At 41.0% G+C, this 20,027-nt stretch overlaps 1 protein-coding gene across 50 annotated transcripts in view; it reads left to right on the top strand.

Moving 5' to 3' along the window:
* Positions 1–20,027, top strand: part of LOC100398245 (uncharacterized) — a 159,394-nt gene that overhangs the window by 101,645 nt on the left and 37,722 nt on the right. For 37 of the 50 annotated variants that reach the window (XR_013522656.1, XR_013522655.1, XM_078338805.1 and 34 more), the window contains 10 exons: positions 1,195–1,267; positions 3,986–4,055; positions 6,918–7,049; positions 9,916–9,974; positions 11,035–11,132; positions 12,448–12,495; positions 13,299–13,440; positions 16,912–17,029; positions 18,141–18,338; positions 18,995–19,089. Coding sequence is in view for 1 of the 50 variants with exons in the window: in XM_078338850.1 (XP_078194976.1) it covers positions 1,195–1,267; positions 6,890–7,049; positions 9,916–9,974; positions 18,141–18,179 (331 nt within the window). In the remaining 49 variants the exon portion in view is untranslated. Of the gene's footprint in view, positions 1–1,194; positions 1,268–3,982; positions 4,056–6,889; positions 7,050–9,915; positions 9,975–11,034; positions 11,133–12,447; positions 12,496–13,298; positions 13,441–16,911; positions 17,030–18,140; positions 18,339–18,994; positions 19,090–20,027 lie in introns of all 50 variants that reach the window. The other 13 variants (XM_078338822.1, XM_078338827.1, XM_078338833.1 and 10 more) reach the window with 10 other exon arrangements.

Raw genomic sequence — 20,027 nt, 5'->3', positions numbered from 1 at the left:
TACACATGAAATAATATGTCTCTATTAATTATTTTCCAGGATAAGATAATTCATGTTGTCAAATTCTAATACTCTCTAAAACAGTCAACTCATTTTCTTTGTATTAACCCATTATAAATACATGTAGATACTGGATTAATGGGTAGACAGAAGTAAAACAACAATCTTTTTCCCACTTCTCAGATGCAAGATTTATTTGGCATAGTGCATCAAACAGTTTATTGTTCAAGTCTATGCCAGTCAACTGAACAAGCATTCATCAAATGCTCGTGATACCCAGAACATAAGAAGGTTTCCTTTTAGAGTATGGAGCCATACATATCATGTCTTAATTGTTAGATGCGTTTTCAAAGAAATAGAATTGATTTTCTCACTAGTTTTGGCTCTGGCGTGGTGTAGGGACAAAACAGAAATGGAATTAAACTGTTTAGATTTACTAAAAATCTAAATTTTAGATTGCCAGCAAGATCATGTCCCTAGTCTCCCCATAGCAAATGTCACCAGCTAGCTGTTTATTTATTTATTTATTTATTGAGTTGGAGTTTTGCTGGGTTGCCCATGCTGGACTGCAGTGGCATGATCTCAGCTTGCTGTATCCTCCCACCTTCTGGGTTCAAGCAAATCTTCCTACTTCATGTTTCAAGTAGTTGGGATTACAAGCACCTGTGACCATGGCTTCCTAATTTTCATATTTTTAGTGGAGATGGGGTTTCACCATGTTGGCCAGGCTGGTCTTGACCTCCTGACCTCAGGTGATCTGACCACTTTGGCCTCCCGAAGTGCCAGGATTACAGGTGTGAGCCACTGTGCCTGGCCTGGTAGCTGTTCTTGAGCACACCGAGTTCTGGTTTTTTCAAGCTTTAATGAATGTCTGGTTCTTCCTTTTTTGTTCAGTGTTTGCATTGTTTCAGTAATAAGTACATTCTGGAATCTTAGAAATAATTTTAGTCACAGGAATGAAAAAAATACTGCCTATTTTATAATAATATTTAGACTGGGCATGGTGGCTCATGCCTGTAATCAAGCATTTTGAAGGCGAAGGTGGGCGGATCACCTGAGGTTGGGAGTTCAAGACCAGCCTGACCAACATGGTGAAACCCCATCTTAAAATATAATAATAATAACAACATTTAACAACTCAAGTTAGTAAACCCATTACACCGAGAAAACTTGTATTTTTGTGATTTTTGACAGCAAAGGAAGAATGGTGTACCATAATCGCCAAATTAAGAAAGACAGTAGATCAACTTTTCTGCAAAAAAAATTGGTAAGCCTTTTTTTTCCTCCTTTAAAGTATGTTACTGAGTAATGTCTTTTGTTCTGTTTTCTTTATATGGAGTCTTGCTCTGTCACCCAGGCTGGAGTACAGTGGCTCTCTGCAACCTCTGCCTCCCAGATTCAAGTAATTTTCTTGCCTCACTCTCCCGAGTAACTGAGATTACAGGCACACACCACCATGTATGGCTAATTTTTGTATTTTTTAAGTAGAGATGAATTTCACCATGTTAGCCAGGCTTGTCTTGAACTCCTCATTCTGTGATTCCCACGTTTTGGCCTCCCAAAGTGCTGGCATTACAGATGTGAGCCACCACACCTGGTGGTAAATGTTTTTCATGATGTTTTATCTTAGGAAAGTAAATACAATGAGTAGGACTCAGCTCAAGCTTTCTCTTACTGTTTTTTTTTTTTTTTTTGGTGATGGAGTTTCAGTGTTGTTGCTCAGGCTGGAGTGCAGAGTGGCACTGGCTTGGCTCACTGCAACCTTCACCTCCCAGGTTCAAGCATTTGTCTTGCCTCAGCCTTTCAAATAGCTGGGATTGTAGGCACCTGCCACCATGCCTGGCTGATATTTGTATTTTTAGTAGAGATGGGGTTTCATCATTTTGGCCAGGCTAGCCTAAAATCCTGACGTGAGTAGATGCTCCCTTCTCCAAACATGTTGGGATTACGGGCATGAGCCACTACATCTGGACTCTCTTACTTTTTTTTTTTTTTTTTTAATTTAGATGGAATCTCATTCTGTCACCCAGGCTGGAGTGCAATGGTGGGATCTCAGTTCACTGCCACCTCTGCCTCCCAGTTTGAAGTGATTCTCCTGCCTCAGCCACCCGACTAGCTGGGATTGTAGGCATGACCACCACACTCGGCTAATTTTATATTTTCAGTAGAGACAGGTCTTTGCTTTGGTTAGGCTCCTCACAAACTCCTGACCTCAGGTGGTTCAGCTGCCTCAGTGTCCCAAATTGCTGGGATTACAGATGGAGCCACCATGCCTAGCCAGCCTACAGTTTTTAATATGCATGGATTATGGAAATTTTAATCCTACATAAGAGGAGAGAGTTGGGTAATGGAAGTCCATATGCTTTTTACTGGGTAAATGTTTCTGTACAGTCAAAGGTTTTCTGCAGGAGGATTGCCAACATTGGGAAGCCTCTTTTCTTTGGGCTTTACCTGTGCCTGGGTGCCACTCTGTAATAATGGAGAGAGCTTTGGCAGTAGCCACCACTGGGCATTTGAAGGTACAATCTCAGCCAACCTGTCTTTTCTATCTTGTTCCATAAATACTTCATCAACACTTCAGAAAACTTAGTTTTAATTTTTAATTCAACATCTTTTGCCACCCAAAGTTACTCTCTGCCCCATTTGTATTCTGCTTCTCTGCAGAATTCTAGGTTATTGTTCTCTGCCCCCCACCCATTTTTTATAAAAACGTTCAAATCTTGTGGACTCTTCCTTGGCTCCTCTATGTCTCATTTTCAGTCTCTCAAGGCCCCTGCCCTCATCCTCTCTACACTAGAGAGTGTCAGACTCCAGCTTTATTTTGAGCGCTCACTCTCTCTCTCATCTTCCTCTTGTCACCCAGGCTGGAGTGCAATGGCACAGTCTTATCTCACTGCAACCTCTGCCTCCCTGGTTCAAGCGATTCTCCTGCCTCAACCTCCTGAGTAGCTGGGATTACAGATGTTTGCCACTATGCCTGGCTAATTTTTCTATTTTTTTAGTAGAGATGGGGTTTCACCATGTTGGCCAGGCTGGTCTCAAACTCCTGACCTCGTGATCTCAGTTTACAGGCATGAGCCACTTTGCCCAGCCTCTTTCTCTCTTATTACTGTGTCTTCCTTAGAGATAATCCCACCCTGTCCACCTCTTAAAAATATTATATTGTCTGTGTCTTTGAGACCCTCATTCCTGGCCCTGAAGGTGCCCCTCATGCAAGACCTCTGTGTTTACCTATCTGCTTGACCCCTCTTCAGGCTTCATGTGTCCCAGGCAAAGTCCCCATTTCCCTCTCCATGAGCTCCTCTCAGGGTCTACGAGCTACCTAAGCCAGAAGCCCAGGAGTTACTCTGAGGTATGATTGTCTCCCTTCCTGTATCCAGCCTAGCAAGGCCTGCTGACTCTGCCCGAACACAAAGGCCAGGTTCTACCCCATCCTCCTTCACGGCCCTCCAGTGCTCAGTTAGAGCCATGCCACAGAGCAGCCAGGTCAGTCTCATTGAAAGGAGGAGGTGGAGCCTGTCATTCTCTGGACTGTCATAGGTAGTACCTTCCACTGTCTTTGGAGTAAACCTCACAGTCCCTGATTGGGTCTGCAGGGACATCAGTGAGCTGCCCTCTGCCATTCCTCTGCTTTTCTCACATGCCGTCTGTGGATTGCTTGCTCTGTGCCAGCCACTCTGGTCATTTGTGTGCCTTTATTCTTCTCAGGTCACAGCCTCCTGGCACCATTGCACTGAGGGCTGGTGTTTGTGGACTGCTGTTAGTTGAGGGCTTTCTGTGCTTCTCCTTTCTATTAGCATCACAGTTGAAACGTCATCATGTTGGAGAGGTCTTCACTGAGCACTGTCTCATCTCAGCCTCGAGGCTCACTGACTCATCCTCCTTTCATTTTTCACAGAGCGCTGCTGGCTGACTTTTTTCTTTTGCTTCGGCACAGTGGCTCTGACAGCCCAGATCATGCCTATCTTGTTTACTTCTCAAGCAGGTTCTCAAGTGATTCTCCTGCCTCAGCCCCCCAAGTAGCTGGGATCACAGGTGTGCACCACCACATCCAGGTAATTTTATTTTTAATTTGTAGTAGAGATGGGGGTTCCACCATGTTGGTCAGGCTGCTCTGAAACTCCTGACCTAAGGTGATCCATTCACCTTGTCCTCCCAGAGTGCTGGGATTACAGGGGTGAGCCACTGTGCCCAGCCAGGAATGGATTATTTTTATGCTTCTCCTTTTGAGACATTGCCATGGCATTTGTAAACTGTCATGGTTTTGGTGGGAGTGTAGTAGCAGTGAGGACGACCAGAGGCCACTCTTGTCACCATCTTGGTTTTGGCTGGCCGCTTTACTGCAACCCATTTTATCAGCAAGGTCTTTATGAATTGTATCATGTGCTGACTTCCTTCCTCAGCCTGTGGCTTAGAATGCCTTAACTATCTGAGAATGCAACTCAGTAGGTCTCAGCCTCATTTTACCCAGCTCCTATTTTAGAAGGAGTTGCTCTGGTTCAAATGCCTCTGAAAGGGGAAAGGAAATCTTAGATTTTCATTGCTGTGAACCACTGCAAGTATTGAGGAAATAATCAGTACTTACAACCTCATAATCCTGAAGTCATTTGGTACCTATGAGTCAGGTGTTGGAAACTGGGCAGTGTGGAAGACAGTGCCCTGCCCCATGCATTCTGGAGCATTTAATCTGGTGGGGAAATGTGTAGTAAGTAGGAGATATTTACTATGGAAGAAGGGGTTATGGTCTGGGAAAGAAGGGGAGTAAGGGGGGTAATGAGGCAGAGGGTGTGATTGGGACAGCCTCGGTGATGCATGATGAGCACATTCTGCAGTTGGTCTCACCTCTTTCTAAAACTTCCACTTTCACTCTCAACCCCAACAAATGGTTCTTTTTTATTTTATAGAAAATTTGTCAGAATTAAGTTTATATATTGTTGAATTAACAGAATAATTTGATTTAACATCACTCTCTAGTATGACTGAAAGCTTCTAATCTTTTACTGTTATTTATTTATGGGCATATTTCTTTTTACAGCTATGATAATTATTTCACTTTGTGTGATTTTTCAAAAACAGGTGTTTATGTCAAAGAGCTCCTTCACTGTATCCCTTCAAATTTGATACTAATAAGATGAAATAAGAATTTAAGACAAGTCTTTAGATGTTACAGGAAAGCCAATCTAATAACAAAGAAATTAATTAATTAATTTCAAGTTGACATTCAAGTTGAGTTGTGGAGGTGGGGGAGGCAGTTTGGTAAATGAGTTCAGAAGTAAGGAGAAAGGTCTGGCAAGAGATATCATTTTGGATTTTGTAGTAGTGTTTTGATAGCAGTCGTTGATAACACCAAAATAATGTATCAGTGAGCTCCCCGACAGCTCCCTGACTTTTCTTTTTAAAGAAACAGGGTCGTGTTATGTTTTCTGGGCTGGGCTAGAACTCCTGGGCTCAAGTTATCCTCCTGTCTCAGTCTCCTAAGTAGTATCTAGGGCTACAGCCATGTGCCACCATGCCCAGGTTTGAGTTACTCCCAGCCATCATGTTGCAAAATATTTAAATGTTACATTCAGAGGTGCATGGGAGATCTGTATATATATAGCACCATGTAAATTGCTTGAATTATATTGTAGAGTTCTGTTTGGATGTGGCTTCAGAGCAGGGATTAGTAAATTCATTTTTACTTTTTTTTCTTAAGGCAGAATCTCACTCTGTTGTTCAGGCTGGAGTGCAGTAGCTCACTGCAGCCTCTGCCTCCCAGGTTCTACTGATTCTCTTGCCTCAGCCTCCTGAGTAGCTGGGACTACAGGTGCCTGCCACCACACCCAGCTTTTTTTTTTTTTTGGTAGAGACAGGGTTGTTGGCCATGTTGGCCAGGCTGGTCTCGAACTCCTGACCCAAGTGATCCCCCTGCCTTGGCTTTTGAAAGAGTTGGGATTACAGGCATGAGCCATGGTGCCTGGCCATTTAATTTTATTCTTTTACATTTTAAAATTACAGTTTTTATACCTATTCAGAAGTAGAGAAAATAGTACGATGAACACTAAAATACTTATTCCTTAATTTCTGTGATCATCAAGATTGTCCTGCATTTTGTTCTATTTCTTTTCCTCCCTTTGCAGGAATACTGTAAAGAGTCTTCATGTCATTTTACCTGTTCAGTGCACGTCCCCAAACAGCCACCATCTCCTCACATCTGACAAAATTAACAATGTTTTTTTGGTGTCAGCTCATTGTTTGCTTTATATCTGGATCCAAACAATCTTCTCGTGCTAACTTTGGTTATCATGCCTCTTTTAATCTAAACCAGCCTCTGCTTACTATTGTTATTTCATATTCCACGAATTCTCTGTGGGAAGTTATTTCTTTCAAAACAGCATGGTTACAAGGTTGAAGGTGTAAAGAATATTGATCTTGTGGTTGCAGTGCAGATGAAAGTGTAGCCTGAAATGTGCCGTGTGCAGCAGCAATGGAGGAGGGTTATTAAAGGTCACCAGCAGAGAGTAAGTAGCAAAAGGCTGCTTCCAGATAGTATTTACAGGCTGGGTCCAGTGGCTCATGCCTGTAATTGCAGCACTTTGGGAGGCCGAGATGGGCGAACCACCTGAGATATCGGGAGTTTGAGACCATCCTGCCCAAAATGGTGAAACCTGGTCTCTACTAAACAATACAAAAATTAGCCAGGCATGATGGCAGGTGCCAATAATCTTAGCTACTTGGGAGGCTGTGGCAGGAGAATTGCTAGAACCTGGGAGGTGGAGGTTGCAGTGAGCTGAGATCATGCCACTGTACTCCAGCCTGGGTGACAGAGCAAGACTCCATCTCAAAAAAAATACTACTTAGGTTGTATTCTTTATCTTCTATAATAATTTTCTTTCTCTGTCTTCCTAAGGACATTGAAAAGAAGTTTTATCTTTTAGGATCTTTGAAGATCTTTTCTAAGACCAAAACTCTCAAGCACATTCAAATGATTTGTATGTGGAAGGACTATCAGAAAACATTTCTTTTAGAAGTCCCTTGTGATATGGAATTCCGAGGCTGGAAAACATCAGGTAAGTGGGCAACTGAATTAAATTTTTATTAAAAGGTAAAATAGTCTGCAGAAACAAATTAAGAAGAGATTAATTTGATAAAGATGGGTTTTTTGTTCCCATCTCATCATGACTTCTTCATATTTACAATTAATATTTAGATTAGATTAATGAACAAGCAATTATTTAGTATAAGCATTAGATGTGCAAAATTGGGTCTGACAAGAACCCGGTTGTTGGGGGCTTAATACTAAGAAAAATATAATGAAAAGTTATTGAGCATTTTTGGGGAATAAAGCAAGGATGGCATATCCAGTTACTGTCTCATTGAAGATCAATGAGAAATAAAAGCAAAGTATTATAAGTTCCATCAAAGAAAACCGTTTAAGTTTTTGTTTCTGATGTTGCTTCTTTAATAAACAGCTGCTATTATTTCAGACCACTTGATATGTAGACCCTGGGGAATTTTTCACTGGAAGGCATGTAAAGAAAGACGAGCATTTGTAAGGGATTTAACGTTCATCATTTGACTGTGTGACTCATCCCCAGAGCTGTAATTTTACTAACAAATTTTTCAGAAGCCAGTTAGCAGCTGCACCTCGCCAGCCAGCCACCCTCAACATCCAGTGCTCTTTTGTTCTTCTGTTTCTCCTCAAACTTGGTTACTCTCACAAAGTCCTTGCATTTCTTTTCTTTCCTTTTTTCTTGCTCCGTCACTCAGGCTGCAGTGCAGAGGGGTAATCACGGCTTGCTATAGTTTCAAACTCAAGTAATACTCCCACCTCAGCCTCCCAAGTAGCTGGGACTACAGATGTACACCACCACGCAAAGCTAATTTTTTTATTATTTATTGTAGAGATGGGATCATGCTGTGTCGCCCAGGATGGTCTTTAAATCCTGGCCCCAAGTGGTCCTTCTGCCTCAGCCTCCCAAAATTCTGGGATTATATGCAGATACAAGCCAGCTGTGACCAACCCCCTATTTATTTTAAATAACAGCTTTATTGAAATATAGTTAACATACCTTACACTTCATTCATCAAAGTATGCAATTCATTGGTCTTTAGAGTAGTCATGGAGCTGTTCATCTGTCACCACAATCAATTTTAGAAGATTTCATTGCCCTATAGAGAAATATACATTTCTTTGCCATTAGTTTGTACTCCCCCTATACCCCTGTGCTCCCATAGGCAACCGCTGATCTATTTTCTGTCACTATAGAGTTGCATAATCTGGACCTTTTATATAAATAGGATTGTGCAATATGTGGGGATCTTTGGTGGCTGGCTTTTTTTTCACTCCTAGCACAATGTTTACAGAGTTTCTTCATGTCATGGCATGTGTCAGTATTTCTCTCATTCTACGGCTGAACAATATACTCCATGGTAGAGTCACACTACATTGTATTTATCTGTTCATCAGTTGACAAACATTTGGGTTGTTTTCATGCATTGGCCATTATGAATAATACTGCTCTGAAGATTCATGTACAAGTTTTTGTGTGGACATATATTTTTATTTCTCTGGGATATATGCCTAGGAGAGAAATTAGTGCATTCTATGATACTGTACATTTAGGCTTTTGAGAAACTGTTTTCCAAAACAGTTATACCAGTCAGGTGTGGTGACTCACATCTGTAATCCCAGCTACATGAGAGGCTGAGGTGTGAGGATCACATGAGCCTATGAGTTAAAAAAGACCAGTCTGGGCAAGATGGCAAGACCCTGTCTTTATTTAAAATAATAAAATGAAAATGACAAGAAAAGAAACACCCAAAGAAAGTGGTTAAACCATTTTATGTTCCCACCAGTAATGTATGTGGGTTCCAGTTTCTACATTTTCACCAACATTTCTTCTTTAGAGGCAAGATCTCACTGTGTCACCCTGGCAGGAATGCAGTGGTGTGATCATGGCTCACTGCAGCCTTTAACTCCCAGACCCTCACGATCCTTTTATGTCAGCCTCTTGTAAAGTTGGGACTACCTTCACATGCCACCACACTCAGCTAATCTTTGTATTTTTAGTAGAGACTGTTTCACTATGTTGCCCAGTCTGGTGTCAAACTCCTGGACCCAAGTGATCCACCTGCCTTGGCCTCCCACACTGCTGGGATTTCAGGTGTGAACCACCATACCTGTTTATCTCTCTCTTTTGTCTCTATCCTTTCTTCTTTTGGTAGATGGGAGAAAATAGTATCTATGTCTTATTTTTAGGCCTGAGACTTTTAAGGCATATGAGGGAATATATGATTGTATTTATACATGTTTATCAGGAGATAGCCTTGAATACAATGTGATATTAAAGGATCCCTTAAAAGATATTTGTAGTATGCTTCAAAGGAGCTGTATGTTGCCAAGTTACCACTTTACTTGTGAGTTCACATGCTCCATGAAGCAACTGATGAGACAATTTGCAATTGTTATTTTGTTTTGTTACTGTGTGGATTTAGTTGTGCTCAAGCATTCAGATGATATTTTCTTATTTTTTTTTTTCTTGAGACAGAGTCTTGCTCTGTCACCCTGGCTGGAGTGCAGTGGTATGATCTTGGCTCACTGCAACCTCTGCTTCCTGGCTTCACACAATTCTCCTGGCTCAGCCTCCTGAGGAGCTGCGATTACAGGCACCTGCCACCACTCCAGGCTAAATCTTGTGTTTTTAATGGAGATGGGTTTTCACCATGTTGGCCAGGCTGGTTTCAAACATTCAAGCTGTGATCTGCCTGCCTCGGTCTTTCAAAGTGTTGGGATTACACGTCTGAGCCACCGCCCCCAGCGTGTTTTTTCTTTTCAAAACCACCCTTGATGATTAAATGTTAAATATGTACTAGTGGATATTACTTTTCTGAATATTGCATAGTGAATATTAAATGTTTATTCTCACCTTTCAGACATGAACTTATTAATTCTACACGTGAGGATTTACAACTTGATAAACCAGCTTCAGGAGGTAGGTCTTCAGTATTAACTCAGATGAGAAGATTGTGTGCAATAATTATTTAATGCTTACCATTGATTTTTAATGGTACCTTTCACATGAAATAAAATGCCTCTAACTACTAATTATATGCCAGGACAGGAGAATTTGTGTTGTCCAAATTTTGTTACTCTCTAGAACAATTAACTCAGTTTGTTTGTATTAACCCATTATAAATATGTGCAAATACTGCATTCATGTGTAGACAGAACTAAAATAACAGTATTTGTTCTACTTCTGAGATGCAATATTTATCTGGCGTAGTGCATTGAACAGTTTATTATTGAAGTCTACACCAGTCAAATGAATGAGCATTCATCAACTGTCTGTGATACCCAGGACATAAGGTTTCCTATTAGAGTATGGAGCCATGCATATCATCTCTTAATTGTTAGATATGTTTTGAAAGAAATAGAATGGATTTGGTTACTGGTTTTGTTTCTGGAGTGGAGAGGGACAAAACAGAATGGACTCCCACTGTTTAGATTTCCTAAAATGGAAGGATTGCCAGCAGATCATATTTCTGGTCTCCCCATAGCAAATGTTTTCTTTCTTATTTTTATTTTTATTTTTTTGAGATGGAGTTTTGCTCTGTTACCCATCCTGAAGTGCAGTAGTGTGATCTCAGCTCACTGCAGCCTCCACCTCCTGGGTTGAAGCAGTTCTCCTGCCTCAGCCTCCCATGTAGCTGCGATTACAGGACAAACAACCATGCCCATCTAATTTTTGTATAGTAGAGGTGGGGTTTCACCCTGTTGGTCAGGCTGGTGTTGAGCTCTTAACCTTAGGTGATCTGGCTGCCTCAGCCTCCCAAGAATCTGGGATTACAGACACCTGCCACCATGCCCAGTTAAATTTTGTGTAGGTAGTAGAGATGAGGTTTCACCACATTGGCCAGGCTGCTCTCAGACTCCTGTCCTCGAATGATCCACTTGCCCTGGCTTGCAGGTATGAGCCACCCACATTTGGCCAGTGATTGACATTCATTTTATTTATATACTTTTTGAGATGAAGTTTCACTATTGTTGCCCAGGCTCGAGTGCAATGGTGCAATCTTGGCTCATGACAACCTCTGCCTCCTGGGTTCCAACAATTCTCCTGCCTGAGCCTCCCGAGTAGCTGGGATAACAGGTATGTGCCATCATGCCCAGCTAAGTTTGCATTTTTAGTAGAGACAGGGTTTTTAATGTTGGTCAGGCTGCTGTTGAACTCCTGACCTCAGGTGATCTGCCTGCCTCGACCTCCCAAAGTGCTGAGACTACAGTTGTGAGCCACCACACCCGGCCCAGCTCTTGACTTTTTATACCTGTTGTATTATTTTAATGTTGAGTAAATAAATGCTAGCTCAAATGTTGTAGTTCAGGAGAATCTTCTGTTTCTGGTACTTTTGAAAATTATGTTTATAACTCCAGTAAGTGTTTTTCTGAGTCCAGTAAGGTTACACTGTTGTTTATGTTTTGAAAATATTACCTTTTCCATCTAGTACTATATGTATTACATAATATGAGCTGATGTGTTTTTCTGGCTTTTTGATGTGGTTCAGATTGTTGTAGAAAGTCTGGCTGTATCTACATTGGCTTAAAGTAATGGGATTTTGTTTTTTGAGCTGGAGTTCTGCTTTTGTCACCCATTCTGGAATGCAACGACACCATCTTGGCTCACTGCAGCTTCACCTCCCAGGTTCAAGTGAACCTCAGCTTCTCGAATAGGTGGGATTACAGGTGTCCACCACCACGCCTGCCTGATTTTCAGTAGATGTGGTGTTTCCCCATGTCCACAAGGCTGATCTGGAACTTGTGACCTCAAGTGATCCATTTGCCTTGGGCCTCCCAAAGTGCTGGGATACAGGTGTGAGCCACCACACCTGGCCTATGTTTTTATTGTGTGGTTAATTTGGTATTATTCTAAGTAAAAATAATTTGCTATTAAAGTTTTATAAATTGACTCTAACAGTTTATAAATGTAAGTGCTTTTTATAAGATGAAATAGATTATGTTTTGGGGCTTTTTTGTGATGGTGATTTATTAGATTATTTTGTTTAAAGACAATAATTTGCAGCTGTTGTGACATTATAAAAAATCTTCACATTTTATAATTTTAAAGCAGCATTAGTGGTAATTACCTTAGGAAAAGATACTTTTGTTTTGATCTGTAAGTATGATATTCAAGTTTAGTGTACAGCAAAGGGTATTAAACTTCACTCAGCACTAATGTGTTATATGGTGCACTTGAAACTTTAGTACAAATGTCAATGTTTAGCAAATAGACTTTAACACATAATGATAGCAAAAAATGGAGCTATTCTGATGGGAGATTGTTGGTTATGTTTAATTTTACTACTTCCCATGCTCTTGACATTTTTTGTTTCTTTGAGAGAGTCTTGCTCTGTCACCCAGGGTGGAGGGCAGTGGCATGATCTCAGCTCACTGCAATGTCCACCTCTCAGGTTCAAGCGATCCTCCTGCCACAGTATCCATAGTAGTTGGGACTACAGGTAAGTGCCACCATGCTGGGCTAATTTTTGTATTTTTAGTAGAGATGGGATTTCACCATGTTGGCCAGGCTGGTCTCGAACTCCTGACCTCAGGTGATCCACCCACCTAGGCCTTGCAAAGTGCTGGGGTTATAGGTTTGAGCCTGTTCAATGACTAGCTCTTGAATTTTATTTATTTTTTTTTTTTGAGACGTAATTTCGCTTTTGTTGCCCAGGCTGGAGTGCAATGGCTTGATCTCAGCTCACCACAACCTCCTCCTTTTGGGTTCAAGCAGTTCTCCTGCCTCAGTCTCTCATGTAGCTGGGATTACAGGTGTACACCACCATGTCTAGCTAATTTTTTTCTTCTTTTAAGTAAAGACGTGATTTTTCCATGTTGGTTAGGCTGGTCTCGAACTCCAGACCTCATGTGATCTGACCACCTTGGCCTCCCAAAGTGCTGGGATTACAAGTATCAGCCACAGTGCCCATCCCAGCTCTTGACGTTTTATAGATGTTGTATTATTTCAATCTTGAGTAAATAAATGCTAGCTGAAATGTTGCAGTTCAGGAGAATCTTCTGTTTCTATTAGTTAAAAAATTATCTTTATAAGTTCAATAAGGTTACACTAATGTTTATATTTTGAAAATATTACATTTTCCATTTAGTACTGTATATATTAAATAACATTAGCTGGTATGTTCCTCTGGCCTTATAATTTGGTTCAGACTGTTGTAGAAAGTCTGGGTGTATCTACATTGGCTTTAATAATGGGATTATTTCTTTCTTTTTCTTTCTCTATTTTATTTAAATTTTTTTTGAGCTGGAGTTTCCCTCTTGTCCCCATGCTGGAGTGCAATGGCATCATCTTGGCTCACTGTAACGTCTACCTCCTGGATTCAAGTGATTCTCCTGCCTCAGCTTCCCGAGTAGCTGGGATTGCAGGCACCTGCTTCCACACATAGGTAGTTTTTGTATTTTCAGTAGAGATGGGTTTTCCCATGTTGGCAAGGATGGTCTTGAACTACTGATCTCATGTGATTCACTGACCTCAGCCTCCCAAAGTGCTGGATTACAGGTGTGAGTCACCGCATTCAGCTGTAATGGGATATTTTACTGTAGACTTTGATAATCAGAATGTTAGCATTTTGGAGGTTCTTTTTATTTTTTTTCATACTATTTTTTGGACTCAAATACAATAATAGAAGTAAAGAACAAATTATAAAAGTTAAAGAGCAATGCAGGGCATGGTGGCTCATGCCTATAATTCTAGCACTTTGGGAGGCCAAGGTGGGTGGATCATGAGGACAGGCGATCAAGATCATTTTAGCCAATACGGTGAAACACCGTCTCCATTGTCTGTACAAAAATTAGCTGGGCATGGTGGCAGGCACCTGTAGTCCCAAATACTCAGGAGGCTGAGGCAGGAGAATTGTTTGAACATGGGAGATGGAGGTTGCAGTGAGCTGAGATTGTGCCATTGCACTCCCACCTGGTAGCAGAGCAAGACTTCGTTTAAAAAAAAAAAAATTAAAGAGCAATACAGATTGAATAATTATTCTTTTCTACAAATTGTATTTAAATGATATCTCTTTTTTTTTCAGTTATAGCTCAAGCTGTAAAAGCCAAAGGTCCATGATGATCTTGTACTTTTATTCCAGTCTCATGTGGAAGATCTTTATGTAGAAGGACTTCCCAAAGGATTTTTTTTTTCTGAGACAAAGTTTTCACTCTTGTCACCCAGCCTGGACTGCAGTGGCATGATCTCGACTGACTGCAGTCTCTGCCTCCTGGGTTCAAGCAATTCTCCTTCCTCAGCCTCCTTATTGGCCACGCTGGTCTCAAAATCCTGAGTTTGTGATTTACCTGCCTCAGTCTGAAAGTGTTGGGATTATAGGCATGAGCCATTGTACTCAGCCTACTTTACATTTTTTTATCTTTCACTTTTTAATTTTTCTGGGTCCAACACTAAGTCAGTCATGCCAGTGTTAGCTTTTGAAACATGAACACTGCCCACATCTGACTGGTATGCAACTGACATTTTCTTTTAGAGTTCTGATTGGTTCCATCTGAGGGGGCGTCTGTGATGTCACAAGGGTGGGTTTTCAGGGAAGTCACAAGGACAGTACAGGGCCTGGAGATGTGTCATCTTCTCAGAGTGAAGCCTGGTAACTGCAATGTCTCAGCTAGGTCCTGTGTGTTGCTGGATGGAAAAGGGCAGTTGACAAACTCTGACCCGGTACAGTGTTTATGTAGGTCAAAAATAGAAAACTGTCCAGGTGTGGCTGAGGTAGGAGGAATCCCTACAGTCCAGGAGTTCAGGAGCAGCCTGGGCAACATGGTGTGACCCTGTATCTGTAGTCCCACCTCAGCCTCCCAGCTACTTGAACCCCAGGGTTCAAAGCTGCAATGAGCTATGATCCCACCACAGAACTCCAACCTGTGAGACTGAGGTAAACCCTGCCTAAAAGAACAAAAAGAAAACTCTCCAAGTGTGCAAGAGTAGGAGACTGCTTAAAGAAAACATGAGGCTCCCTGGGCCCTGTAATCCCAGCACTTTGAGGGCCGAGGCGGGAGGATGGCTTGGGCTTAGGAGTTAGACCAGCCTGGGCAACATGATGAAACCCTGTCTCTACAAAAGATATAAAAATTAGTTAGGTGTGGTGCACACCTGGCTTAAGTTTCGTAGAGATGAGGGGTGGTCTAGCTATGTTGCTTAGGCCGGTCTTGAACTCCTAGGTTGAAGCAACCTTCTGACCTTGTCTTTCAAGATTGTTGGGATTACAGGTGTGAGCCACTGCCTTCACCTGGGTTAGGCCATTTAATAACATAAGAAAGTGCTCGGGCAGCTCAGTGGCTCATCCTTCTAATCCCAGTACTTTGGGAGACTGAGATGAGCGGATCACCTGAGGTCAGGGGATCGAGACGAGCCTGGCCAGAATGGTGAAACTCTGTCTCTACAAAAAATACAAAACTTAGCTGGGGGTGGTGGTAGGCTCCTGTATCCCGGCTACTCAGCAGGCTGAAGCAGAAGAATCATTTGAACCTGAGAAATGGAGCTTGCAGTGAGCCGAGATCGTGCCACTGCACTCCAGCCTGGGTGACAAGAGTGAAACTCTGTTTCAAGAAAAGAAAGTTAAAGAGCAATACAGATTCAATAATTATTCTTCACTGCAAATTGTGTTTAAATGATATCCCTCTTCCTTTTTGTCCTTATACCTCAAGCTGTAAAAGCCAAAGGTCTGGTGATGATTCCATACCCTTTTTTCCAGTTGCATGTTGAGGATCTCTATGAAGAAAGCCTTCCCAAAGGAATTTGTTTTTCTTTTTCTTGAGACAGTTTTCACTCTTGTCACCCAGGTCGGAGTGCTAAGGTGTGATTTTGGCTCACTGGCTCTTGGGTTCAGGCAGTTTTCCTGCCTCACAGCTGCCCACCACCATACAAGACTAATTTTTGTATTATTAGTAGAGAAGGGCTTTTTCTATGTTGGCCAGGCTGATCTTGAACTCCTGACCTCAGGTGACACTAGGTGGAATAAGGGGGATGAGTGTGATTGGGGCAGCCTTTATGATATGCGATGGGCACGTTCTGTAGTTGACTTCACCTCTTTCTAAAACTTCCACTTTTTACTCAGCTCTGACAATTGGTTCTTTTTTTATTTTATAGAAAGCTTGTTAGAATTAGGTTTATATAGTTTCTTGTTGAATTGACAAAATAATTTTATTTAACATCATTCTTTAGTGTGACTGAAAGCCTCTAATTTTTTACCATTGTTTGTTTATGGGCATATTTCTTTTTACAGATATAATAACTATTTCATTTTGTGTGTTTCTTATTCCAAAGAGTTCCTATACTAGATCCTTTCAGATTTGGTGCTAATAACATGAAGTAAGAATTTAATACAAATCTTAGATGTTAGAAGAAAGCCAATCTAAGATCAAAGAAATTAATTTCTCTCAAGTTGAGGTGTGGAGGTGGAGGAGGCAATTGGATAAATGAGTCCAGAAGTAAGGAGAAAAATCTGGCAGTCGATGTAATTTTGGATTTTGTAGTAGTGTTTCGATAGCACTTGTTGATATCACCAAAATAATTCATCAATGAGCTCCCTCACAGCTCCCCATTTCTTTTTAAAGAAACCACGTTTTGTTATGTTGTCTGGGTGTGACTAGAACTTTTGGGCTCATGTTATTCTTCTGCCTCAGTGTCCTAAGAGGCTGGGGCTACAGGCATGTGTTACCATGCCCAGGTTTGAACCACTCCCAGCCATCAGGTTGCAAAATATTTAAATTTACATACAAAGGTGCAAGGGAGATCTCTATATAAATAGCACCATGTCAATTGCTAGAATCTTTCTTTTTAGAATTCTGTTTGGATGTGGCTTCACAGGAGGGAATAGTAAATTAATTTTTACTTTTTTTGTTTTTGTTTTAAGCAGATTCTCACTCCGTTGCCGAGGCTGGAGTCTAGTGGCATGATCTTGGCTCACTGTAGTGTCTTCCTGCTGGGCGCAAATGATTATCTTGCCTCAGCCTCCTGAGTAGCTGGGATTACAGGTACCTGTCACCACATTTGGCTAATTTTGTGTGTGTGTATTTTTGGTAGAAACAGGGTTTCACCATGTTGGTCTCTTAACTCCTGACCCAACTGATCCACCTGCCTCGGCCTCCCAAAGTACTGGAATTATAGGAGTGAGCCACTGCTTCTGACCATTTTTTTTAAAACATTTTTAAATTATAGTTTTTATACCTATTCAAAAGTAGAGAAAATAGTACAATAAACACTAAAATACCCATTCCTCAATTACTGTGATCATTAAGATTGTCCACATTTTGTTCTGCTATTCTTTTACCTCCCTTTGCAGGAATATTATAAAGCAAATCGCAGTCATCACATTATTTTATCTGTTCAGTGTGCATTCCCGAACAGCCACTCTCTCATCATAGCTGACAAATTTAGCAGTGATTTTTTGGTGTCAGCTCATATTTAGTTCTTAGTTGAGTTTCCTTACTCTTATCTGAATAGTATCACATTTCCTCATTATCTGAAAAAAATTTGTTTTAAATCTGGCTTTAAACAGTCTTCATGTGTTAACTTTGGTTGTTATACCTCTTTTAATCTAAATCAGCCTTTGCTTACTATTTTTAATTCCCATTTCATGAATTCTTTGTGGAAAGTTAATTCTTATTAAATAGCATGCTCACGATGTTGAAGGGGTAAAGAACATTGATCTCATGGCTGCAGTGCAGATGAAAGTGTAGCCTGAAATGCACTACTGTAAGGCAGCCAATGGAGGACGGTTATTACAGTCACGAGCAGATAGTAGCAAAAAGCTGCTTCCAAATATTGTTTATGACTGGGCACATTGGCTCCTGCCTGTAATCTTAGCACTTTGGGAGGCCAAGGTGGGTGGATCAGCTGACGTCAGGAGTTGGAGACCAGCCTGGCAAACATAGTTAAGCCCTGTCTCTACTAAAAATATACAAAAATTAGACGGGCATGCTGGCCGGCACCTGTAATCTCAGCTACTTGTGAGGCTGAGGCAGGAGAATTGCTTGAACCCGAGAGGCAGAGATTGCAAGGAATCGAGATCATGCCACTGCACACCAGCTTAGGTTATGTTCTTTATTGTCTATAATGATTTTCTTTCTTTCTTTTCTGTTTAAGGATATTGAAAAACAAAGTTTAATCTTTGAAGATCTTTGAGGATGGTTTTTAAGACCAAAAATTTGAAGGACATGTGAATGATGTGTGTGTGGAAGAACTACTGGAAGACATTCCTTTCAGAAGTCCCTCATGATAGGGAATCCCAAGGCTGGAAAACATCATTCAAGTGGGCAATCAAATTACATTTGTTATTAAAAGGTAAGATGATAATCTGCAGACACAAATTCAGTGTCTTCCCTAAGAAGAGATGAATTGGATTAATTTGGGCCTTTTGTTTCCCTCTCATCATGTCTTCTTTATACTTACAATTCACATTTAGTTTCTCTTACTAAACAAATATTTATTTAAAGTATCAGATGAATAAAATATGCCCTTACATACAGAATACAGTGTAAGAGTTGGGCTAGGGTGTCATCAACTTTTAGAGAGTGATTGCAGCTACTTGACTCCTTGTTCATTATTGCATTTATTCAGTATAGAAGTAGTAACAGAGGTTTTAAGTTAACCTGCTTGTGGATAATTAACACGGTTGAAAGAGTGGTTTTAAGAATGATGAAAACTTGTGGTTCTGAGGTCCAGAATAAACACCATTAAGAAGTAATTTTTTTTCAACCTCCCCCTTAGAGGAGCAGCTAGCATGAAGTTTACATGAGTAAACAGAGTAGAGAAAAAGGAATGTGGGATAAACAGACTCAACCAGGGAAGCTTTTATCATCTTAATCTTCACCTTATGACTTAAAGCTCCAATGTAAGAACTGGCTGTCTTCAGCCTGGCTCATTAAAACTTTTCGGCTTCCCAAAGGTTTGAGACTATATTCTATACTTCCCTAATATTTCTTTTAATATTTTTCCAGCCACCCTGAGTGAATCCCAGCACTGCCCTACATAAAATATATCCTTAATGGTATTTCCTATTTGATGTCTGACCCCCCTCCTCCTTCACTAAAAGGTAAGTAAGGGAAGGGATTCTGTCTGTTCTGTTCTGTTGTAACCCTAAATCCCTAGAAGGTGCTCAGTAAATATTTGTTGTTTGAATGAATAAATCAGCCTATTATTGAATCAGTCAGTCTCTTGTGGAAGGACTTCTCATACCAGTGGTGCATATCTGTATGATAGCTGGCACAGGGAGGGATGTGGTCAGAATGGCTCTGTCTATGTGGACTAGTTTTGCTTAGCATAATCCCAGCGGGCTCCTGTTGGGGTTAAGCCACAGTTTCAACCTGATTAATTAGTATCATTCTTTAATCATTAAGCCAGAGGATAAGATTGGAATTGATCTGGGAGACTATTCAGTCTGCTTTTCTGTTTATTGATGTGAGAATAACAGAGCCTAGAGAAAGTAAGCTGATTACTCACAATCATAAAGCTTTAGAGGTCAACCTGAAATTAGGCTTCTGATGTCAGATTCTGTAGTGTTTCCTTCATGTGTTCCCCCTGGCTGAGACAGTTCATGGGCTTTCATGTTTGACATTTTTCTCTCCAGTCTCCAAACAAAAGCTTTTATCTGGACATTCTAGGTTAGCATAGATGGACAATGACCCTGCAATGTGTGGATAATCCCAAAGGTTGACCACTGTGGATGGGAACTATCCCAGATGTGTCAGGAGTACCACAGGCATGCTCACTTCTCTATTCATTGGAGCTGTATACAGTGGAAAGGAAACCCAAGTCAAGACACTTTGCTGCTTCAATTCTTTTATTACATGTCACAGTCCCATATGTCTCCATTTAAATTCAGACTTTTTGATGAATCATCAGACCAGCTGCAGGCCCTTTGGTTCAGAAGTCTTGATCTCACCAACTGTTCATTTTCTTAATGGACTTCCTTCAGGCATTTATGTGTAGATGGTCTATTGTGGAGTTGTCAGAGGGGTGTGGAGCCCTCTC

Source organism: Callithrix jacchus, chromosome 9, assembly GCF_049354715.1.
Source record: "Callithrix jacchus isolate 240 chromosome 9, calJac240_pri, whole genome shotgun sequence".
Classification (NCBI taxonomy): domain Eukaryota; kingdom Metazoa; phylum Chordata; class Mammalia; order Primates; family Cebidae; genus Callithrix; species Callithrix jacchus.
The sequence above is the reverse complement of the archived record's forward strand: the minus strand, read 5'-3'. Positions and strand labels throughout refer to the sequence as shown.